Here is a 24,053-nt window from a genome sequence, read left to right on the forward strand (position 1 = left end):
CCATCCGTGAATCCCAAGCGAGCATTAGGGTATTATGAATCAAAAAATTGTTTCCCAAATGATTTTAGAAGAAAGATTTGCTCCGCTAGTTATCCCTCTTTTTTTAACTTGTAAGGGTTTGGATGGATTAAGTCTAACTGTCAAAATTTTGGGGGAAAAAAGAAGCATTTTTGAGTGAATTTGTCTCAAGTAGATGAGTAAACGATGCATTATCACCATCAGCTTCTAGTTTGACTGTTATTTTTCATTCTGTAAATATTTATTTCCACCTGCATTATGTGGATAGTTGTTCTTTTGATTTTATCTCTCTGTCCTCCCTTCTAAATGACATGGAGTTATAAATTATTGTTTTGCAATCCAGGGAAAAAATTTTCTGGCAAAAACTGGTCCTCATAAGGTACGATTCCTTTTCTGGTTTCTCGTATTTCAACGATAATTCTGAGGCATGATTTATTTATTTCCTTATTTTGCAATTTGATTATATTCTCATGCAAAATTTGACTTTTCCATACATTTTATGTCTGCCTCGTTGGGTGTCATATCAGCTAATTAATTTGGGATAATAGTTCAGCAAAAAAGTAGATCGATTTAATTTTTGTTTTTATTCAAACTGTTTTTTGGGGTAGGTGCGGTTTAGTGGAAGGGGGTTAAAACTTTTGCCATCATTTTGGGGAACACAGTATTTTGAAGGTAATAAACAATTAAAAAATTTATTATCAAGTTAGAAAGCTTGATTGCTAAAATATGGATATTTCTGCAAGTCATGTATCCTATGCATAGCATTGTCAATTTCTGTAATTCTATTTTGTTTATCAATCGTGGCTTGCAAATGTTCACTTTCGCATCCTGCATCAAAATCTTTCCTTTAATTTGTATCTTATGAACATGTTGCTTTTTACTTGTAGGTAAAGGTTATCTTTTTCTCAAAAACAGGGGAGCGGGCTTCCCCATTTGTACGTCAAATTTCAAGGAATTATTGGGCTTATGCCTCTTTTGCATTCGTGCTATGGCGAGAGGAGGAATCTTCCATTTGGTGGAATACGTAAGTGGTTATGCTTTCTCATTAATGAGATTTTGCTATGCCAGTCTTTCATGTTTCATGAACCATGATAAAAAAATGTTTTTCAAGGAACATTTGAAATAAAGTTATCTATCAATCGTATAAACAATTATTTTTCAGTTGCATGTATAATTTCAATGAATTGCAACAATACATCTGTGATTACTTGCAGTGGAAACCAATGAAGGATTTGTGCTTTATTGTTTCCGATTGTTGAAGGTAGCTGTAACTGAGTTTTCGTCAATGACAATAGGTTTGAGGTGGAATCAGCGCCTGCCATTGTTTTCTTGAAAGATCCGGGTGTTAAACCTGTCGTGTACTATGGTATGTTACTCTTCTTCTGTTACCTTGTTCACTCTTGGTGCCCTTTGAATTTGTGAAAACCTAAATAGTGCTTATAATGTTGCAGGATCATTTAATAATTCACGGCTTTCAGAAGTCATGGAACAAAACAAACTGCAAGGTACTCTCAATGCACTATTCCCTGTTATATACCTTTTCTTTCAAAAGGAGCACAAGTGTAATTTTCTCACGTTATTGTTACCAATGGTTTAGTTTACCTTGCTGGCTTCATTTGGAAATGAGATACTGAAATGCGTTTATTTGATTCATCATTTATTTTTAGTTATACAAATTGGTTTAAAAGTTCAAGAGGCGGGTTTATAAATCTTTCAGATTGAAAATAGCCTTAAAATTAAGTTTATAGTTGCTTTTCTTATTTCCAGTCAATCTGCCCCATTCCTCTCGATACACAAACAAAAATTAAACATAAACCCTAGCTGAGGTTGGTGTGAGAAATTAAGTTTTATAGTACAAATGATGTCAAGCATGAAAAAATGTAGAGATGCATATCTTCCGTCCACCATTCTATTTTACCTGCTTTACTGCTCGTACATTAGCATGAAAGAGATGGAAATCACCTTGTGGCTGTGTCATATTTCAAGGTGATGTAGTACTCAGCTGAGGGCTGACTGAGGGAAATTAGGAACACATGATATTACCTTTACTAGGTTGCGTGATTGAAATCTGTTGATATAGATCCTTGTCGTTTGTCTTATGGCCATTTGAAATATCTTTAATATCAACCTTGAAGATGCTATTGCCATTTTTATTTTCTGTTTTTTATGATTCAGAATCAATTTTATCTATATTTTGGTAGGTCTTTATTTTTGTGGTACTTGTGTTTCAGAGCTTCCTCAATTAAGGAGTGTGACATCAATGGAATTGGGTTGTGATGCCCGGGGCTATTCTCGTGCTGGAAGCGATACTACAATTTGGTATTGTGTTATTCTTGCGGGAAGGCTAAGTCCAGAGCTAAACAAAATGCGAGAGGTAAGCATTTCTGCCTGGATTCTGATCTGAGAAATTCTAGTCTTGAAAATCCGAGTGCAATAACTATATTATCAATATTCTTTGCTTTTCTTCTCCCCATGAAAAAAAAAAAAAAAACTTTGTTTCTCATAACAAATTTATCAGCTTCCTCCTTCCTCTGATTAGTCTTAATTCTTTTTTTGCACAGATCCTTGTAGAGAAGATATAATTACATTTACATTGTAAATTTTGACTTTTTTGTTCTGTCATTACCCCTTGAAAATTTAAAAACTTGCTACAAAGTCAAAGCAAAGGGTAATTGGCAAAAGAGAGCTTAATATCTTTTCTTTTTGATTTCACATATGCACCATATTCTAAAGAGAAAAAGGGAAATGAGAAACTTTGTTATGGGAAACGTGGGGAGTGGCATACCTCACAGAAAAGAATTTTTCCAAAAAGAGGATACAAAAGAAAACTGTTCCTATCGACTTTCTGAAATTTTTTTCTACTGCAGTTTTTCGAGGGAGTATTTTTCTAGATTTTTAATGATTTATAACTGTTTTTCGTCGTAAGATTTTCTCTTGGAATTTCAGCAGAGTTTCTGATCTCTTGCAACAAAAAGTTATATTGTTTTTTCAGGAGATGCACTCCTATCTGTTCTGGAGATGAAACCTTATTGAGTTTAAGTTTTGATCTCTTTCTTTCATTTTAGAACCCACTTCAAGCCCTGGACATCTTCTCCCTTATTTTAGTTGATCTATCCCATTTTAGTAAATTCTTAAAACTGCTGTTGAGACATTCTCACACCAATGTGGGACATGAGACACAAGCATCCAGCATCTCTTTTTATGGCGATTTATTTTCTACATATGACGTGATGCTTCTTTATTAAAATAGGTAGCAGCTGGTGGTAGTTTTCACTTTTTAGGGACTTCTCTAGATTAATGGATCACTTGTTCAGTGACATTTGAGCTCAATACTTTTGTCTTTATATTCAATTGTGTATTATTTGGTACAACAATTGCCCATAAATTCTTTGAGTTTAGTAATGGAGGAAATAACACAAGGCTGTAGACCATACGCAGGGTTCAAGAAACATTATTAAGTGATGATGAATCAAATGCAGCTGACACAGATCAATCTTTATCACCAGCAGCAGTCGCATTCAGAAACAAGAGACTGACTTTTGCTTGGCTTGATGGAGAAGCTCAAGATGTGAGTTTTATCATGCTAATTTCTTTGTTCTATGTTGATTTCTTTTTGCATTCTGATCTCTTTGTTTTATGGTTGTTGTTTCCCAGCATGTCGATGATATTGATTAGTGCTTAAGGCACATCTGTCTGAATTTCTTGAAGATTACCTGATTGTTATTGGTTGATCACAGCTAATCAGAGAATTTTGTTTAATGAATGAACCTTATTGGGAACAAATTAAAGGCATTTCACAGGGTCTTCACCAATTTGCAGGCTTCTCTGTGCAAAATATGTTGACATAGTTTAGTTTTTTGCTTCAAGCTATGAATCTTCTTTGTATCGCTGTTTGAGAATACACCATGAATTAGTATTATATCTTTTAGGATTGTTAGCATTTATTGATGTAGTTTAGGAAAAACCTTTGTTTTGCCAATAATAGAGAAATCTATGTAACTGCTGTTTTTGTAGGGGAACTTTTGGTTCATTTTGGTGTTGTTTCAAAAAGTAGAACCAATAATTATCACATATATTACTTATTTCTTTTTGGGATAAACATTTAGAAGTTTAACCTTCTTTATGGCAAAGTTTTTATATGGAACTTTATATCAATGCAGTGAATGTCATACTCTGAACACGTGCTATTTACAAGATATCAAATATTCCTATATGCATAATCTTAAAAAAGATAGTCGACATGTTGGTTTCATGGTTTTCTTCTGTTTTTATTATTGGAACTGAACTAAAAAGAAGAGTTCTCAGTTTCACAAAGTTTAAAACAAACTGGGACTAAATGTCTTCAACAAGTGAACTACTCTATTCTTTTATATATTATATGATATATTTATTTAAAACTTTTGAGGGGTTGGGCAAAGCCCAGATCAAACTTTTAAGCCCCTACCTCCCCAAGATTCAAACTCTATTAACCAGCCAAATAAATTTTCTTGAAAACCACTTGGCTAAACCATTGAGAATAACTGAATCAAGCCATATTGTGTTGGTTGCTTTGATGGTTTTATGGTGATCCTCCATTCATTTTTGGGATAATTGTGTACATGTTTATATCTTAATTTATGCAATAATGTCAGGCGCCATAAGCTACTAATAGTATTTCTCTTTGTCCAGAGATATTGTTCTTTCTACCTTTTCTCGGAAACATCCTTTGAAACCTGTGGAGCAAGGAGGGATATGAGTGATGTTCCTCGGTTATTTATTGTGCGTTACAAAAGAAACACCACTGAAGACGAGGCTAAAATTGAGAGAAAGCCAAGAAATATATGGGATGCAATGCAAGAGCAGGAAGTGGATCCTGCATCACAGCTCGTTGTGAGGTACAATGGTTCAGATGAAATTCCTCAGGTATGAACTTCTCAAACATTTTTGTTGTTGGCTGCCCTAATGGGTTGCAAATTCACCTGTCTTTGTTACTCTCTTTTACCTTGTCACAGATTGCAAAATGGGTCTCAGAAATAATTCAGGATGGTGACTCCAAGGATCTCCCCTTCTATGTAAGTTGAGTTCCTATTGTAAATCTTTTTCAACTGGGTTTTCCATTCAATTGTTGCTTGTCTTTTTAGTTATAATGTTTTTATTAGATTAATGATTTATATGTAATTAGTTTCATGTTGGTTATCAAAAATTACTTAGATTCCCCAAATCCTTACTTATCACGTTTGCCACAAATGAATGTTGTTTCAATTTTCTGAAGGTACTGTTTTAGGTTCTAATTAGGGAGTTCCTAAAATGTTTCTAGATTCCTGGGTGTAATTTACGTCTGTTTCATTAAGTATTCATTGCTATTATGTTATGGCTTATATATATATATATTTTTGAAAGAATGTTATGGCTTATATTAAGAACTGAAAAACTGGATAAAAATTTGTGGATACTTCTCTTTGTGAGTCTTATGTTCATTGAAGTTTCTGTCTTTTCCCTATACAGAGAGCGAAGACTCCTGAGCTTGTTCCTGAGGATTCTGAACCTCTCTTGACTAGAAGTGCACAAAGCCTTTTTTCCAAGAGCATTGGAATGAAGCAAAGGATTCGCAACATTATGGGCCAGTGTTATGATTACCTGGGAGATCCAAGAATAGGTCCAGCCTTGCTTTTGGCCGCATTAATGTCTTTTGGTACCATCTGGCTGATGAGGGGTCAACAACTGGCTCATCCAAGTCAGTCCGGTCAACCAGGACCATCAGCTAATGAGGTAATTGAGAGCTTGATTATGAAATCTTCAGTTTAGTGGTTCTCACTCTTTTCAAATATAATGTGCAAAAGCTGTGTTGAGGAATCCTTATATTTCATTGTGTTGCTACACGCACACACACGGATACACACAAGCTTTTTGTTTGTGCTTAATAAGCATGTAGAAAATGATACTAATCTACAAATTTATGTTAGCTAGAGTGAATTTCAGTGTCATCCTTCATGTTGAAACAAATTATTTTTTGGATAGTCCTAATATTAGGAGCCGAGTTATTGTTTTTCCCTTTTACCTACACTATTAGTTTCATCTCTACTTATGCATGTTACTTGTTTCGAGTTATTATCTCCATTTCTTTTTCTAGTCATAAATCTGTACGGACCAATTGCTTTGGAAATGCTTGTATCTTTCCAGGATGAAAATAGACCAGCAAGAAGAAAGCGTGCAAAAAAAGGGTCAAACGAAGCTGGACCTCCTTCTATCACTGATGAGGAACCAAAAGATGCTTACCAAATGCCGCTCTTGGATTCCGACTCTGACTGACATATGCTGCTTGACGGAATGGACGATAGGAGCTCCAGAGCGATGCTGGAGATCCTTGAAACGAAGATTGAAGCTCTTGGTCATCCTGTTAAAACAATTATTGCGAAAGCTTTCTTGAATAGATTAAAAGATGATATCATGGTAGCACACGCCTCACAGAATATATGTAGTGATGCGGCATAGAAACTAGATATTGAAAGATGCTTTTGATAGAATTGAGTGAAATTCCTTTTTTCCAAAAAAAAATAATAATATTAAAATGTTGGGAAAACCGGATGCTTTTACAAATGTTGACTGATCATTGTTTATTTCTTATAATCTTTTGTTGTTATTTCCTTCCAAATTGCTTGATGGGAGGGGAGGAGGATTCTTGAGGCTATCTAATCTCCAATAACTTATACTTTATTTTGCAAACTGGATTTAATTATACCAAAGTAAAAGTATAAATGGCATTATCAACACAAAAATATCAAAATAAACTAAAGTAATTAAGATCATTTTCATCAAACTAAATCAGTGTCATCAAAATTACAAGATAATCTATGAAATTAAGCAAAAATAGAGTTTTAAGATTGAATACATTCATAAAAATCACATGGTATAAATGATCAATGCAATTACTTTCGTGAATCTTTTAAGTGTTTGCATTAGCTGTTATTTATATTATTTTTACAAATCTTATTTACATTGATACAATTGTAATTTAAATTTTAAACGTATTACTAAAAATGTTAGAAGAAATAAAATAAGATGAAAATAAAAATTAGAAATGAGCAGATGGGGAGGGGAGGAAAATTTCACCTCACCAAATAAAAAATTAGATATTAAATTATTTTTGTTCAATAAGAAATTGTATATAAAGTTATTCTCATCCTTCTCAAGTATATAAAAAATCCCTCCGGACCTGTTCCCATACAAAATTTTGTCTATTATAAATTTGAAAGCAAAAACATTGGTACACCCCTTGGTGCAGATATGGAATTACCAATGAATTAAAACAACTAAAAATTTTAGCAAAAGCAAGTTTGAGGTAATTGATAAGTTTGTTTACGGAGATAAATGAATTATAATGTTATTAACAGGTAAAGAGCAATACATACGCATTAGTGGGAGAAACACTTCCGTTTTTTTAAATAATATAAGAATATTAATAAGGAGAACACTTCCATTTGTTAATAATAGAAGAATATAAATGGGTGGAGCAATTCTATTTGGTGGAATCTACGTCCACAATCTACGATTTACATTAAAGTCATCCTAAGTATGAAGTATCACCCATCCCACATATATAGATTATTAGCAATTTAACAGAAAATGTATATCTAGTTGAAAACTAAAATTAAAAAAAAAAAGCAGAAAATAATCAAATATATACAATATCGTACTAACTTTCTCCAATTAAAAAAAAAAGAAAAAGAAAAGAAAATTAATGAAAATTGATCGTCATGATAAAATATCTTCCGAAGTGCAATGAAATCAGACAATATAACACGTGGTGCACATAGCCCCAAAGAAGGGCAGTTATGTAATTTAGTTGAAGACAAACTCGGCTTCACAACGAGGAGGAGGTTTTAATTTATACGGTGCCCACGAGAAACCGTAGAGGTTGGCAGTTGGCTGCTGGTTCTTTTGTGTTTCTGAGTTACTCTGTTGAACCCTTTCGATCGAAGTCAAATCTTTTAAGGTAATGTGGTGATTTTGCTCTGATAGATCTTTCTGTTTTATTTATGATTTTATTATTCTCTCTATTAAAGTAATCCGTAGAATAAGAAATAAAGAAATTCTCCTGTTTTTTAATTCATGCATTCCATCGACTCTTGTTTTCTTTTCATAAATTTTGATGCGGAATTGTGCTATTATGTGATCATTTACCATCTTAATTTGCATCTGGGTATGTTTTGATTTATGTAATAAGATGTAAAAATGGTCGTGATTTGAATGGTAATTTGCAAGTTCATTTGGTTTTATTTGCAATTTCATCTACGAGTTATATTTGGGGTTGGTTGGTAACTTCATTATTGGTGCTTTGGAGGGGAACCTTTTCGGGATTGAAATTTGGTGTGGCTATAGTGAGTTTATATGTGTGGTTTTGTTGATCCTTAGTGGAATTTATGGATGAGGCGGCAAGATTATCTGGAGTTGTAAGTAAACTGGGAAGATGGAGGTCACCATCATTTGAAGAAAATTTGATATGTTTGTTAATCACATGCATGTTTTGTTATTACTGATGTTAATTATAGAATTTTGAACTTTGTTTGATTGATTAATATATGGGATATGGTTTGCCTTTTCCTGTTCTGTTTAGGAAGTAAGTATAAAGCAGAAGTTGTTGTTTGTTTGAAGTTCGTCAAAAAATAATATCCATAATACACCATGTCAATTGAGATTATATATATTATATATTCATTCTATTTGGATAATCAAGAAACAAATAGAAAATATGTGCTGATTGTTTTTTGCTATCTTTTCCTTCAAACATCTATTTTTTCCCTTATCATTTTCTTTTCTTGAGTTTGTACTAGTCATGCTGCAACTGTGCTGCTGTGGCTGTGTATATAATATAAACCATCATTCTATTTGTTTTGACCTGCCCACCTATTTGATTGGTTTGAATTTTGTATTTCCCTTGCTTTCATTTACTTTCATTTATCCTATATTTGTATCGTTCAAACTCTTACTTCTTTAGGTATGAGTTTTAATTTTATCTTGTCTGCATTTGCCATGATTGTGATGGTATAGTTATTTTAAGAATTTTCCATTTTCTATGATTGTTTACACTCAGAACTTTAAGTTTGATAAATTAGATTTTTCACCTATGGGAAAGGATTCTAAACCAAAGGATGGAGGGAAGGGTAAAGGAAAACAGGCAGCTGGTGGAGCTGATGATTCAAAGGGTAAAGGAAAAGGCGGGAAGTCAGCTGATGGCCTCGGCACCTGCACATATGTCAAAGGTCTCTTATTTTTGCTGACTCTATCCTGTAGCTTTCATAACTTTTAGTGCTTCTTGTCGCTTATCTTTTATGTCCTTCTTGTTAACCTTTTGTTCATTTTGGTCCTCAATTATGTTTTAGCACGACACATCTTATGTGAGAAGCAAGGGAAGATCAATGAGGCATACAAGAAGCTGCAAGATGGTTGGCTGAGCAATGGGGACAAGGTTCCACAAGCTGAGTTTTCAAAGGTGAAATAAGTAGAAAGTGTCTTTATTGAATGTTCGAAAGACAAAACATCAAATTTTGATAACTATCTTAGATGAGTATTGCAGTGAGTTCTTACATTTCCTATTTGCACTTTCTAGGGGAAAAAATGGGTCTTTAGTTGGCCACATTTATGAATGCCTTAGTTTGGATGTTGATTGTATATTGTTTATGTTTCTTTTCGTCCACTTCTTTTCAGATAGCTGCAGAATACTCAGAATGCCCGTCAGGAAAGAAGGGTGGAGATCTTGGATGGTTTCCACGTGGAAAGATGGCTGGCCCATTTCAGGAAGTTGCCTTCAATACTCCTGTTGGAGTTACCAGTGCACCTTTCAAGTCTACGTATGCTTTTAATTTCTTGTTATTGAAGCTTTTGCATCAGCAAGTTTTTGGTTCATTTGGTAGTCTAGCAGTATCGTTTCCCCATATAATAGCTTATGTATCTTGTTTTTATGATGCAGGCATGGATACCACATAATCTTGTGTGAAGGGAGGAAGAATTGATCGGAAACAGTATGCCAATGAAGGGAATCTCTGAAGGGCGAGCATGGAGATGAAAATAATGTTATTGTATAATATGTGAATCTGGCGCATCCATGATGATTGACATCGGTGACTGATCGATGCTTATATGGTTCGAAGTTAAATGTTAAATGAGTACTTTTCTTATATGATTGACAATTGACAATTGACAACTGAACAGATATGTTCGCTATCCTGTGTCCGCTTTTCGTCAAAGAATTGAAAGTATGATGTTGTTTTGGACTGGGCCTGCTTCATGATAGATGGAAATAACTGAAGGAAACTAAACAAAGGTAGTACTAAAAGACCGTTTGTATTGTATCGGAAAACTTTAAACTTGAATCACTTGAATGAAAAGGTTGCTCATCCTTGTGTTTCATATTTTCAATTTGGTAACTAAGAATTAAAGTTGAGAGTGTCTGATATGCGGCATAATCATGCAGCAAGAATAATTTCATATTTATAAGACTTACAATTTTTACGTAAACTCCCTAGTTGCTCCAGCAATCAAAGGAAGAGTTTGTTTCTTGACACATACTCGTCCATCATTATTCAAAAAAAGCGAGTTACACCAGTAACTCTTGATGGTTCAAGGAAACAAATAAACTTCCTTCGTAAACAAAATAACTAGAACATTAATTTGGGAAAAAAAAAACTAGGATACATTTTAAATGGAACAGCAGATTCTATAGTACACTCACAAATTGCAACTATGATGAAGGCAGTTACAACAACACAGATCCTGATACAACTTACAACTCATCTTGATGATCAACTAGCTTCAGACCCCAACTCATATCCTCACAGTGTCTCACATGAGGAACTAAAACTCCTGTGTCAATCCCCCTCTTAGCCTTGCAATCATAAAAGGGAGGTGCATGGAAACAAGGCTCCATTGACATGGCTCGATGACAGGGTGGATCAGGAGCAGTATGATTCTCAGGCTTATAAAGGATCCATGGCCTTAATCCTCCTAGACTCTGAGCCACATATCCGAATGTCGACCATGAGCTTGTGACCAATACATCAGTCAAGCTCAATAGATACATTTCTGCCCATGCCTTCCTGTTGTGCGTGCGCTTTTCAGTCTGTTGATATCTTTCTTGACTTGGCTGGTAAATGCCTATCACTTCTCCTGTCACAGTCGGATATTCCCAGTACATGTCCCTCATCTTCTCAAAGTAACCAGAGCTTAAAGATGTCAAGATTACTGCTTTAGATGTCTGATTCCAAGACTGACGGATGATGGCTTTCTCCTTGTCAACTTTGGGGAGCAGATTCTCCTTCAAGGTGCAAGCTAGGATCTGATCGAACACGTATTGGAATGGACCAACACCAGTATCAAAGACTCGTATCTGGATGCCTATTCTTTCATCTGCTCTAGCTAAATATGTATCATAGTATCTGGTAATGAGTCCCCAGACCAGATTCGTGGGGTGGAAGAGATACCGACCCAAGAAGTGGAAAACAGAGTCTTTGTTTGGGAAGAGATTACTGAGCTCTTGCTCAAATGATGGGATCAAGAAGAGAGATGGGATGTAGTAATTATCAGTTTTCATGATCAACCATGGTACTTTCTGGAGAAAACTTTGATCTTCATCGCAAAAGAAAAGCTTATCGTGGTCATCATAATCATGGACTAGATGGAGATACACAAAAGATCGTGACGACCCATTTGAATTCATAGTATTGTTATTCTTCAGCAACCTCCCATAACAGTGCGGAGAAATTTGATCAAAGCTGTCAAACTGAGTTTTCAGAGGAAAATCTGAGGGGAGAAACCAAGAGACCTCTGGAAATGGTTCACAGAAGAGATCAACCATGTCAACTCCAGGATCGACTAGTAGCACCCGATTTGTAAGTAGAGCATAAAGAAATGCTGATGCAAGGGTTAAAATTCTGTTCCCTAATCCGCTAAAGGAAATCCATACTAAATAATTACAGTCCGAGGATTCTGGTTGATTGCCAGACTTGAGTTTTTGCAATGTTTTGTTATATGACTCGGTATATGGTCCGCATCTTTGATGGAGAGCTTCATAACTTCGTAACCTGGAAATGAGGTAAGAAGAAGGTTTCCGCGATAGTTCTTTTCGATAAAAGGCAGACTGGTATCTGCTAAGACAAGATTTTTTGTCGAACTCAGCAGAAAGAAGGCCACCAAGCAATTCCTTTGGCACCTCAGCAGACTGAAAGGAATCCTCTTCTGCACTAAAAACTATGATAGGGAAAAAAGAAGAAGAAGAAGAGAGAATGTATCAAGTGCTGATCCACTTTGCAAGACTTCTTGCAGTCAAAAGAATCATGCAACAAATCAACTGCATATGAAGATTAAATAACGCAGGAGAAATGGTCAATTTGTTTCCCAAGAACCATTAAAAGATCAGTTTCTCATTTCTCATTACTTCCAATTGCTTGCAGATTTCTAACTGAATGCAAATCAATGAGTTAAGACAATGTGTGGCAAATTTATACAGCCAACTGAAGTTCACAAACACAACAGAATATTTAGTTGAATAACTGGCCATTTTTTGAGGATTTAGCTAGAGGTAAATAGAAGCTGTATGGTGAGCTAATCTGCAAGATCTATAGGATTGGGTCACGCAAGCTGACAGAGCAGAGGAAAGAAGATGAAGACCTACTATGACTGTCACTATAGTAAACAAGTGACAGACTCATTAAAGCTAAAAGCTAAATAAAACTTTACAAGCATAAGCAACTAGAAGTATAACGTTTTGATTTCAAAGGCGACTCGTTACAGTAAAGCATTAACTTTTCAGGATCTTCAAAATGGTTAAGCATCAGATCCTACGACTAAAATTAGATTAAAAAATAAACTTCGATTCAATCAAAATGCAGATCATTCATTATACTGAAACTGATAGTGTTACTAAAAACAGCACAAACAGATTCGTATGGGCTTATAAAATAAATGAACCACAATTTCCAAATTAAAAAAAACAGGTTTCAAAAAGCAAGTACCTTTTCGTGATTTGACTTCAAAAGATTTAGCTTCATTGGCCTCCCAAACGCCATCATCAGGTGGGTCTCTAAGCACCACCGACACTGAGAACAGAACCGAAACAAGCATCAAAGTAACGACAGCAAGACCCATCATCCGCATCGAATTAAACTCAAACCCGTATTGAGCAACCGGATCTCTCAACACATTGTCGTAGTTACTGCCGTTGTCAGGATCCGACTGGGTTCCGAGATCACCGTCCGGGTTCTTCTTGACCCGCTTCATGTATAAGAAAATCTCATCGGGGTGTTGCTAAAAACTATTTCAGTTCTGTTTTGGGTCAAATGGGTCGGTCCAAAACGGGTACGCGGAGCTGGGGTTGGTTGTCAACGACCGAGTGAGAGTGAGTTGCGGGGTTTTAGCAAGCCAGGAGAAGAAAAAGTACGGAGTCGGATTTTGTAACGCACATGATGATGCATGTCTCTTTATTTATTTATCTATTTATTATTTTTTGAACAGGGAAAATTCACGATGTTTAAATAAAAAAAAAAAAAATCTAAATCTATTATAAATTATATAGTGTATAGGAATTTTGAGACTCTTATCTTAAGAGATCTACTTAAGCAAGCTGATCATTTCTTAAATAAGAGCACAAAATCTTTTTTTTTTTTTTTTGGGCCTAAAAAGGTTACAGCGATGCAGTTTATTTTAGTAGTTTTATACGCGTGAGTGTGTGTGTATATAATGTATATGGGCACAATTATTCTCTATATTTTTTTAATAATTATTTTTGTTTAAAGTATGTTTTGTTGTGTATCCTTTCCTTCCGAGCGCGCAACTCTTAGCAGCCATCCATGCGTTGAACTTGTAATGTAACCCACTTTACCTTCCACTTTTGGTAATGAATATTTCGTGATTCTGAATCTGTTTCCAGGTTGAGGAATCTTCGATTGGATTATTTGGAGTGTCCGCACGGCACGTGCCTGCCTACTTTTGAGAGCAGTAGAAGAGGCAAATTGGGTTTAAGTTGATAATAGTCTTCTTAGAAGCACTTTAAGTTTTGATCATGAGGTATTTTAAGGAGAGCCCCAGCTGTGGGAGACACCTTTAAATCTGTACCATAATCTAGACTAGAAGTTTCCGCTCGAACCGAGAGGCACAGGTTCTCCCAACAAAGACGACTTCTCTACGACTCGAACTTAGGAACAAATTCAATCAAGCCACTTAAAGGGACTCCATTATCAGTGGAGCCAACACTTTGTTGGTAGCACATATTATTTAATCTATTCAATCGAATAACTGTTCGTTATATTCGACAAGTGAAATATTTGCTTGCTTCATTTTTGCCTTCTACCAGCTTGATTTCATGTATCTTTGCCTTCTACCAGCTTGATTTCATGTATCTTTGCCTTTCCAACTGAAGAAAACAAAAAACTAGGATTCTTGAAAACTTGATTGAACGAACTCAACACAATACTACACTATCACGTTTTCTTCATTTTCTCCCTACAGATTTATCTTCTTTTTTCCTTAATTATGTAAAAATATCACTTTAGTCTTTGAAGTTAACAGTTGAAGGCTTCACCAGCACCGTGGCTTTTTTTAGAGTTTTTGAAACTATCTATGCGATCATGAATCCTAGAGTATATAATTCGACAGGCTATGGAATTGGAAGCATGGAAAATAAAAAAAAGGCAACTTATAATTTAATTACTTTAGAAAATTGTCACAAAAATTAACAACTTTATTTTCAAAAACTTCAAGTTGCTACCTGTTACTATGAAACTCTATAACAGGAGAAAGCGAATGGTCCAACAAAGTACAAATTCTGATTTTTGAGTTTTATTCAATTTTTTCCTTGATTAGGTATGTTGTAATAAGAAATGGACAAGTCAAATAAGGATAACGTGAGAGCATGAGAGAACGAGAAGGAGCCCAGTTGTTGAATCCAGCGACTATCTAATACTTACAAACGTTATTTAAGGCCCAATAAAAGAACTTAGAAACTCCTAAAAGACAACTCACCAAAAATTTTATTATAAATATGAACTCTTGATGTATAAAAAAACACAAGCAACTAGCTAAACAAGGATCCCGTTACGTTATGTTACGTTTAACGTAACGTACATCCACACACAGTAACAGTTCCTATGATGAGGCACACAATTATTGCTGTGTGTGGCGTACGTAGCACCAGCCGCTAAAAAAATATAGATTTTTAATTATAATTTTTATTCAATAATAAATATTGTTATTTTATACTCGTAAATATAATTCTAAAGTTGAATCATGTGAATTTTTTATATCTCATTTTTTATATCGTCTTATTATTTAATTATATAATTGAATAAAAATTTACACAACAACGAAAAGGATATTCATCATAACTCAAATCAATTCAAGAATTGGTTTAAACTACATTCACTTCAGAAAAAAAAAATCCAGTTTTCCCAATTTGTTTTCAACTGAATTATGGGCATTAAATAAAAAAGAAAAAAGAAAACTGACTCTGATACACGTAAGAAAATCCCAACCATTTTCAGCGGCAATCCACGTCAGCAACAAAGAGCGCCTACCAAAACCAATGAAGATAAGCAAATAAATCCTAAAATCTGACCACACACGTGTCACCAACCTTAATTGTTTTTATCCTAAATTATTTGCAAGTTTTTCCGTAGACTTGCCGCTGAAATTCGGTTAGAGAAAACGAACGAAAACAGATACCATATTTCCTCTCACTAGCCATAACCAAACCAACAGTTACGTTTTAGAGAGAGAAACAAAAAAAAGCGTCAAGATGTCTACAGGCTCGCTGTGTTCATCAACGACTCAGATCAATGGCTTTACAGGTGGTTTCATGTTGCAGAAAACCAATCTTAATCAGCCCAGTTCACTTAGTTTTACAAGGTACAGTTTTTGAAGGTTCCTTTGTTTGGTTCTTTTTGTTCTTTCATTTTTCTTGAATTTTATTGGGTTTTTTTCGTTTAATGAAGTTTTGGATGTAGAATGGAAAGTTTTGTTTTCGGGTTAAACCCAGTCATAAATGATGTAATTTCCTTGCATGATTTAAAATTGATGAAATTTGTGTTGTATTTTCTAAATTTTCTATTCCATATACATTTTGGGTAGAAATGAAGGTGAATTTTGATTAAATTTGTTGCCTTTTCTTTTTTCATGATCTTGATGTTTATAGGTAATGAGGTTGACTGTGTATAATCGGTCTGTACCCCAGATACCAAAGTTTTTTCAAATGAAGTGCTCTTGTCTTAGGTTATAAATAATTGCTATATTTAATATGTGCCTGCATGTTTGTAGTTATGCTTTTTCTTTCTAAGAAAAAGAAAGAAAGAAAGAAAGAAAGAGGCTCATGAATGTTTTGGCTTTCCTATAAAATCGATCCATGAGGCGGAAAAGCTTCCTTCAATAAATCATGTTACTAGGCTGCCTTCATAGAGTTCAAGATTAATGACCAATGCACCCCAACCATTTCCCGCCCTTGAATATAATTCATTATCTATCAAGCATTTGTACGCTTGCCACATAGCATATACTTGTATCCTTATCTCCGTCATGTCTGTGTTGATCTATTCCTTATCTCACACCTACATTTGTTATATACCTCTATCACATCTTTTTATATGAATTCAGGGGGAGAATTCATACTATAGTGAAGGCATCAGCTCGTGTGGATAAGTTCTCGAAAAGTGATATTATTGTTTCTCCATCTATTCTCTCTGCTAATTTCGCGAAGTTAGGCGAGCAGGTTAACTTTTGCCTTTTGATCACTGCCACCATAATTCTAATTCATAATTTAATGTGATGATGCTGCACAACTAATTGTCTCAGATATTATCATGCCTTATGGCCGAAAGGGTTAACATGTTAATTTTGAACTTCCAGTACAGGCCATGATCCTTATTATTGCACAAGTTATTGACATTTTATTATTTTCATCTCAGTTTATGGCAACTTCTTTAGTTGGTCAATCAATTCTGGGTTTACAAAAATAAGCAGTTTTTGATTGATCTCTTTTGCATATTGCTGTCAACTTTTATTGCTTTTAGAATTTGACTTTCATCTTCTCTTAGGTAAAAGCAGTGGAATTGGCTGGTTGTGATTGGATTCATGTTGATGTCATGGATGGTCGTTTTGTTCCAAACATTACAATTGGACCTCTTGTGGTTGATGCCTTGCGCCCTGTGACAGACCTTCCTTTGGATGTTCATTTGGTGTTGTTTCTTTTGCATAGCTTTCTCATTGATCAAGTCATTTTCAAATAAAAGATATGCTTGCTTGCTGACATGAAGCTGAAGTGTTGCAGATGATTGTCGAACCTGAACAACGAGTGCCTGATTTTATCAAGGCTGGAGCAGACATAGTCAGCGTCCACTGTGAGCAATCATCCACCATTCATTTGCACCGCACTCTTAACCAAGTAAGATTTTTCCTTGATCTCGTTAATGCATTTTCCTTTCACGAATTTCCATATATAAATATAAATTTTTTTGTGTTCTTGTGTTTGTTTCTAATCTTTTCTTGGAAAGATTACTACTGTGCATTTTCTATGGAAATTACTCTGTAACATGTATGGATAATGGAATAAATCTCCATCTGAGATATATGTACAATATTCCAATGGCTGGATACAATTTATGGATCTCAATAACATTGGGAATTTGAGATCAAGCAGTAGAATGTATTTTGTTTAACTGCAGTTGCTGTTTAGAGCCTCTTGAATGTATCAAACTTGTTATTTTGATGGATTATGATTGGACCTTTCTTGCATGAATAAATAAATCATTGGGTAACCTCTAATTGTAGCCATATGTATCAGCCCCATAAGTCATGCTTAATGCTTGATCAGAACAGAATCGTTTTTTTTGCTTTGATATTTAGTGTATATATTATGGCTTGGATAAAGAACTTGCTGACTTTCCCCTAAAGCTGTCAATATCTGCTTTTATTCACATTCTTGTATTACCCACTTGGTGTTCCCAGTAGTGTGGTGCCTATTTGAGTACTCTATTAATATTGTCCCAATTCAGATAAAAGATTTGGGAGCTAAAGCTGGAGTTGTCCTTAACCCTGCTACCTCACTGAGTGCAATAGAATGTGTCCTTGATGGTGAGTTCTTCTGTTCCCTCTCTATATCCTTATTCTTTCTTCCAGTTTTAAGGGGAGTTTACAAAGATGACTACTAGAGAAGACTTTTTTCTGCCAATGCTCACTCCCTAACATGAAGAGATATGTCCTTTTGCGGAACAGAAAGCACAGTGTATTTCTGCTTTCTAGTATGCTAAATTGGTTGAATTTGACTCTCTGTTTCTCTCCATGTGGGCTGTCTGCTTCTTGTTTCACGGCAGTTATTTGGGGATAGAGGCTTAAGTGTGAAAGGTCATCCTGCTCTTACTTTTGTTTCCAAAATTCTTTCAAGAAAGAATCTTTGAAAATATAAAAAAATTAAAAGAAAAAATTGACTGGAAGAAATTGTGAATTGTCAAAGTAAAGAGAGCAAGATGGAAGGATAACATTCCTCCGAAGTTGATCCAATACCATATGTTTGGGTTATCTTTGACAATCTTCTATACCATTCATGTTGACAGTGGTTGATCTTGTCTTGATCATGTCGGTGAACCCTGGCTTTGGTGGGCAAAGCTTTATTGAGAGCCAAGTAAAAAAAATCTCAGACTTGAGAAGAATGTGTTTAGAGAAGGTATACTCTCACGCTTATGTGTGTATATGCATGTGTGACATGTTTGTTTTCTTTTGATCCTTCCAGTTAGGCTTTGATGTCTTTTCTTCATGTATTGAAAAGCCACTAATCTTTGTTTTCTATGCAGGGAGTAAACCCATGGATTGAAGTAGATGGTGGAGTAGGTCCGAAAAATGCATATAAGGTACCCAATATATGATCATCTCAGCTTTGTTTAAGTTGGTGTATTTATATCATTTGTGAATCAGTGTTCAAGTGCTTTTTGCTTATGGCTTTAATGAATGCACTCCAATATGGACTATATATCGATCCATGCCTAGATTTGCCATTGAATTCGCTGCTGGAACTTAGTCAGCTACATTCTTAAACTACTGCTAGCTTCCTTTCTGGTGCTTTCTCTGCTGGTGGTTCCGGAAAAACCTCAATTGGTGCAAAGAGGCACAAGGTTTTCACTTTTGTTGGCAGATGAGCATTTTATGAATGGTTCTTTCTGAAATCAAAATGTGTTTCATATATTTTGAATTTTAATTACAAACTGAAAAATATTGAATTATGCTTGCTGATGATTTCATGGTACCCCATCTTTTGCTTAGATGATAAAATCTCTCTCAATATCCTATATAAGAATTTTTTGTGTGCACATTTTCAGTCATATTGTAGAGAAATACCCCATCTGTTTCATTAACTTCCATTAAAAAAGAAGGGTTTGGGAACGGTGGGATGGGGGGTGGGGATAGAAGAGAAAAACTATAACCTTTTGCCCTCTGAATTGGGATGTTATTATGACTATGTGCAATGAAAGCTCAATTTATCACCCTCAGGTATCTGTAAAAAAAGTTGCAATATCCAGTTCAATGTGATTCAGGTAAATCCAATGTTTGATTGTGGCAGGTTATTGAAGCTGGCGCTAATGCCTTGGTTGCTGGTTCAGCTGTCTTTGGAGCTAAAGATTATGCTGAAGGTGCAGACTCTCAGAACTGTTTTTAATTTTCAAGTGCTAAAATTGATGTACTTATAACACTCTTTCTCGCGTAAATTAATTGTTTTACAGCTATAAAGGGAATTAAAACCAGCAAAAGGCCACAAGCAGTTGCAGTGTGAACAGATGATTACAAAAAGGATTGATTAGATTCAGTCCACAGTATCTGTATCACCCGCGTATGTTACCTTGCCACTTTGTCAAAGTTCTTCTATTGAATATCAGAATATGATTTATGATTAGTGACAGGGTGTTATTAGTTTGAGGCTAGATGACCCATATTAGAAAATCTTCAGAAAAGATAGTGACTGTGAATCATTGGAACAAGAAAAAGTGTCAATCTTTTCTGTCTAGGTTCTTTTCACCAATGAACATTTTGAATTTCTGTCCCCAACTTTCTTGGTGCATTAGACCGTGTATGAATGTGAATAAAAGATTTTGCCTGCTTCTTCGGAGTTTAAACATAATTAACTTATCTTTACTTTATTGAAAAGACTTTGATTATTAAGTTATGGGTTGTCTTCATGTTTGCAGATATGCACTAGTAAATTAGTCGCCTATTGCTTGGTTCATGTCGTTGGCAGAATCATCTTCCCTTCTTGGTCGGTTTCCATGTTGTTGGGGATGTACTCATAAGAAATCAAGTCTGGGGTAAGACTGCTGTTGTGAGGCGTATTTTGTATCATATCTTTTTATATAGATTGAATAATACAAGCTTATTCAATGCATTTGCATCAAACCAATAGACATTAATTAATTTTCCTTTTTGTTAATTTTCTATACATATATTTTTTGGCCCGCATAAGGAAGTGAAGAAATAGACTGCAGATCTAACTAAATGTTCCTTTTACTATTTGATTTTAACCTCCATATATACTGTAAGAATCTGTAAACACCATCGTGGGGCAAAGATTGGTTCAACACGTTTGGTTTGAACAAGCAAACTTCATAGAGATACGTGGCATTTGACAATGAATAGACAGGTTCCAGCAGTCTCGGGTTGTAGCATTTCAACCAAATTTTAGTCTCAAATTGAGGAATAATGAACTGGATGAACTAGATTGTTGGTCGATTGTCATGACCATGCTTGATTAAAAAAAAAACCCCCAGCTTGTGGGAAGTTCTTTGTTCCTCCTGCAACTGTATGCAATCAATTTTTCCAGCTCAGGTTGCCTAGAACCATTGAAGTGTAAAGCAACATCCAAACAAGTTCACAACATACAGTACAATGCATGAGCTCACTAAGTGAACTTCTCAAAATCAAATTCCATCAGGAGTGCAAGATTTTCATAAACAATACTTGTTTATTTGATCCACTACTAACTATATTAGATACAAAAGGTACAAGTTCTCAACCTGCAAAGCTCAACGAAGACTGTCACTATGCCACCCTAGTGCATATACGGTAACCATCCTCCATGACATATAGAGAAATTAACTTTGAAAGACTTGTATGCTCATCAATACAAACACACTATGTATATGTGGACTGGCTGGTTTCACCTCAAATTTTCTTTCTGTAAACTATAATACAAACCTACATACGCCTACACATCCCGTCTGCATACAGGGCATGAGCCATGTCTGATTAGCCACTTGTCCACACATGCCAAATGAAAAGTGTGGTGACAATGAGGCAAGCTCCTTGCAAGTTCCCCAACAATGATATCCTGCAAAGAACAAAATATTATTCTCATTATCATGCTGCCAGAACCACCAAACTACAAGTATGATGGTAGTATGATTGTTTTTCTTTCTTTTAATATTATGTGATTATATAAGCCAATCCCAGATTTCTTGCACCACCTCAAATGTTTTAATAGTTGAACCAACAAGCACCCATGTATCTAATGAGGAATAATGACAAACAAAAGCACCAAAATTTCTAACTAAAATAGTTGAATATATAAAATGAAAACCTGTAAACATATAGAGCAGCAGCTACTCTGTGTTGGCTTGATTTCATCCAAGATCACGTGACAAGGTAATTTTTTCAGTGACTCTCCTGTCAATCCTCTGGATAGAGCTCTACAGTCGGTATCGTTCACATCGTAACTCATACTAGCAATTCTTACCTATGAATGCCGATACAAATTGGTTAACAAATTGAATCTCCAGATTATTGTTCAATCTATCCTTAAAACTATTTCACTAATAATTGTTGAAAAGATTTAAATTTAAACGGAATGAAATACATCATAGTCATGCACAATTGAATAGGGAAAATATTTATTATTTATATCATGCTGCATGTTAGGCATCTCCGACCATTCCAGAACATTAAAAAAAAAAAAAAACTAACACAAAATATTAAACAAAGATCAGAAATATGGAAATATCCAATCAAACTACTATCTTGATAGCAGATCCAGATCGTTGATGGCATGCTCATGGAACCTCATATGACAGGCATACACTCAACTTATAGCTCATATATTCATTAATCAATATATATCCTAACCTAGAAAGTTTTTCATAACAATATCTTGAATGCTTGGTCACAATACACAAGAAATTCAAGTATGATTTTGACATTATGCTGGAAGTTCTAATTCTACAGAATGAGCACAGAAAAGATGGAGTGCTAGCGCAATAAAGCAAGAGAAGCAAGAGAGAAGTGATTGTTCAAGAAATGTCAAAGGCTTTTAAAGACCTTATCATCTTTAAAATGCACTGTACTCCACTTATGCTATTTTCAAGTCACAACAATGGACTTAGAGAATAAAAAACACCAGAATCCACACATCTGCTTTAGTGCTTATTCTCCATTTGGACTCAGGTTGCATAGGATAAATCTCTAAATCATAACGGCCAGCAACCATAGCATAATCAATTATCCTGTGTGGTTTTAGACATAACAGTGCAGAGTAACTTAGACTAATGCCCAACTCAAATAATTTTCACTCAACTCATCACAAGAATAAATGAATAGTCACTCTTAACCATATAATTCTTCTAGACAGTGGTAAGCTTCGAAGGATATAAAATATAAACACACCTGCCAGTGGTAAGCACCTAATATGGCTGGAGTAAACTGTTCCTCTATGAATCTCCCGCGGAGAAGATCCTCAACAAAGTCTGCCTGGGCACAGAGCGTATACAATCAGTCCATTGCAGAAAAAAGGGTAGTAGATCTATACGAAACAGAAGACTCTACAAGATATCTTTAAAATAAAATGGATAGTGATAGCTTGATACACATACATAACTTTTGATGATTATGGAAATCCATTAATAAGAACAAGGAACAAGCAAGTCCCTGCTTTCAGTTTAATTAGTTTTAACCACAAACTAACTGCTCAGTACCAAAGGTATTAAAGAAATATCATTTAGTTAACAAACCATAGACGAGGAGCCCCGAGAACCAGTTCGTTCCAAACACCAGTAAGCACGAGAAGCCTCCAAAAGCTCAACAGAGAGTACAGCCCCGGCAATTGCACCCAGTCCAGCCCCTCGCAGAACACCACAGTCAGAAGCCCTGCCAGCTAAAGCACCCGTAATTGCCCCTGTGAAAGCTCCAGCTGCAAGTTAATCCACAAACACATATCAAACGGTCATCAGAATAGAAATTCAACCCAATAAGAAAACCAATCTAACTTCTCGTATTCATTAAACAATCTTGCCAAACACAGTGAACCGGTACTGAATTGTCCCGAAAATTCAACAAAAATAAAGAGTAACCAAATTTCAATCTTGGCATCACAGACAAGGTTAACATGGATCATACTCATCGGGGTCAGAGGCAAAATTTGATTTTGTTTTTAACATCATTCACAAACAAACTTATGCATACAATGAATTAAGAAGCTCATAATAATGTACCCAGAGCGAAGAGACCAGTGAGGGTGCCAGAAATGGCGCCAGCGATGAATTTGGGAATAGATTGGAAAAGGTTGGGGTCTTCGAATTCTAAATCATCCATGCTGGCGGCGGAGCTGAAGCGGAGCCACCGCAAGTGCGAGAAGCCGGCGTATATTGGTTACTGAAGGAGTGAGGGATCACGTGCAAAAAGAGATGGATTTCGAAAATATCTCGGTGGCTCTTTATTTATTTATTTTTCATTATGTTTTTTGTGTGGATTCAATTGTAAGGGGAAAGAGAAACACAAGTACCTAGATTATGGGGCAGTTAAGTTTTTGAAACTTAAATATTTTACGTTTAATTTTTAGCCACTAAGCTACCCTGCCCACCTGTCGGTGACAGCTGCTTCGCGGACAGGTGCTTTTCGGAGGGATTTTCGCTTCACAAAAAAGCAATCATCAGTTAAAATTATTACGGTTCTCTGAAAGAAACATATGTCAATTTCTTCATAGTTATGCATTTGTATCAAATGTTTTCTGTTTTTAGTCGAACTGTTGTTCATAAAAAGAGCTTCTA

At 35.3% G+C, this 24,053-nt stretch overlaps 5 protein-coding genes across 6 annotated transcripts in view; 3 read left to right on the plus strand and 2 right to left on the minus strand.

The window, feature by feature from the left end:
- LOC18048448 overlaps positions 1-6,587 on the plus strand; it is an 11,248-nt gene extending 4,661 nt beyond the window's left edge. Inside the window, exons 11-20 of the mRNA XM_024188330.1 lie at positions 360-397; positions 906-1,042; positions 1,314-1,384; positions 1,470-1,523; positions 2,250-2,392; positions 3,446-3,586; positions 4,687-4,920; positions 5,010-5,069; positions 5,503-5,766; positions 6,178-6,587. Coding sequence (XP_024044098.1) covers positions 360-397; positions 906-1,042; positions 1,314-1,384; positions 1,470-1,523; positions 2,250-2,392; positions 3,446-3,586; positions 4,687-4,920; positions 5,010-5,069; positions 5,503-5,766; positions 6,178-6,306 — 1,271 coding nt within the window. The 3' untranslated portion in view covers positions 6,307-6,587. The remainder of the gene's footprint in view (positions 1-359; positions 398-905; positions 1,043-1,313; positions 1,385-1,469; positions 1,524-2,249; positions 2,393-3,445; positions 3,587-4,686; positions 4,921-5,009; positions 5,070-5,502; positions 5,767-6,177) is intronic.
- A 1,269-nt stretch (positions 6,588-7,856) lies between these two features.
- LOC18048449 (peptidyl-prolyl cis-trans isomerase NIMA-interacting 4) lies at positions 7,857-10,269 on the plus strand. The gene is made up of 5 exons (XM_006440567.2): positions 7,857-7,990; positions 9,111-9,257; positions 9,378-9,487; positions 9,703-9,845; positions 9,965-10,269. Exons 2-5 carry the CDS (start codon positions 9,122-9,124, stop codon positions 10,005-10,007), a joined length of 432 nt encoding a protein of 143 aa, XP_006440630.1. The 5' UTR covers positions 7,857-7,990; positions 9,111-9,121; the 3' UTR covers positions 10,008-10,269.
- Positions 10,270-10,364: 95 nt separating this feature from the next.
- Positions 10,365-13,490, minus strand: LOC18048450 (galactoside 2-alpha-L-fucosyltransferase). Its single transcript, XM_006440569.2, has 2 exons — positions 13,005-13,490; positions 10,365-12,240 (listed from the first exon to the last, which is right to left on the minus strand). The coding sequence occupies exons 1-2, from the start codon at positions 13,267-13,269 to the stop codon at positions 10,778-10,780; spliced, it is 1,728 nt and encodes a 575-aa protein (XP_006440632.1). The 5' UTR covers positions 13,270-13,490; the 3' UTR covers positions 10,365-10,777.
- Positions 13,491-15,656: 2,166 nt separating this feature from the next.
- Positions 15,657-20,397, plus strand: LOC18050053 (ribulose-phosphate 3-epimerase, chloroplastic). Its single transcript, XM_006440570.2, has 10 exons — positions 15,657-15,891; positions 16,633-16,747; positions 17,073-17,213; positions 17,306-17,419; positions 18,030-18,108; positions 18,588-18,697; positions 18,825-18,881; positions 19,589-19,658; positions 19,749-19,855; positions 20,211-20,397. Exons 1-9 carry the CDS (start codon positions 15,782-15,784, stop codon positions 19,796-19,798), a joined length of 846 nt encoding a protein of 281 aa, XP_006440633.1. The 5' UTR covers positions 15,657-15,781; the 3' UTR covers positions 19,799-19,855; positions 20,211-20,397.
- A 607-nt stretch (positions 20,398-21,004) lies between these two features.
- LOC18050054 (NEP1-interacting protein-like 2) lies at positions 21,005-23,933 on the minus strand. Of its 2 annotated transcripts, XM_006440571.2 has the most exons (5): positions 23,499-23,931; positions 23,019-23,197; positions 22,675-22,758; positions 21,596-21,751; positions 21,006-21,346 (listed from the first exon to the last, which is right to left on the minus strand). In XM_006440571.2, the coding sequence occupies exons 1-5, from the start codon at positions 23,596-23,598 to the stop codon at positions 21,224-21,226; spliced, it is 642 nt and encodes a 213-aa protein (XP_006440634.1). In that variant the 5' UTR covers positions 23,599-23,931; the 3' UTR covers positions 21,006-21,223. The 2 variants fall into 2 exon arrangements, with proteins under 2 accessions (XP_024044117.1, XP_006440634.1); XM_024188349.1 differs by lacking the exon at positions 22,675-22,758 and having other exon boundaries at positions 21,005-21,346; positions 23,499-23,933.
- Between the last annotated feature and the right edge of the window lie 120 nt (positions 23,934-24,053).

Source organism: Citrus clementina, unplaced genomic scaffold (genome assembly GCF_000493195.1).
Source record: "Citrus clementina cultivar Clemenules unplaced genomic scaffold, Citrus_clementina_v1.0 scaffold_3, whole genome shotgun sequence".
Taxonomy (NCBI): Eukaryota; Viridiplantae; Streptophyta; class Magnoliopsida; order Sapindales; family Rutaceae; genus Citrus; species Citrus x clementina.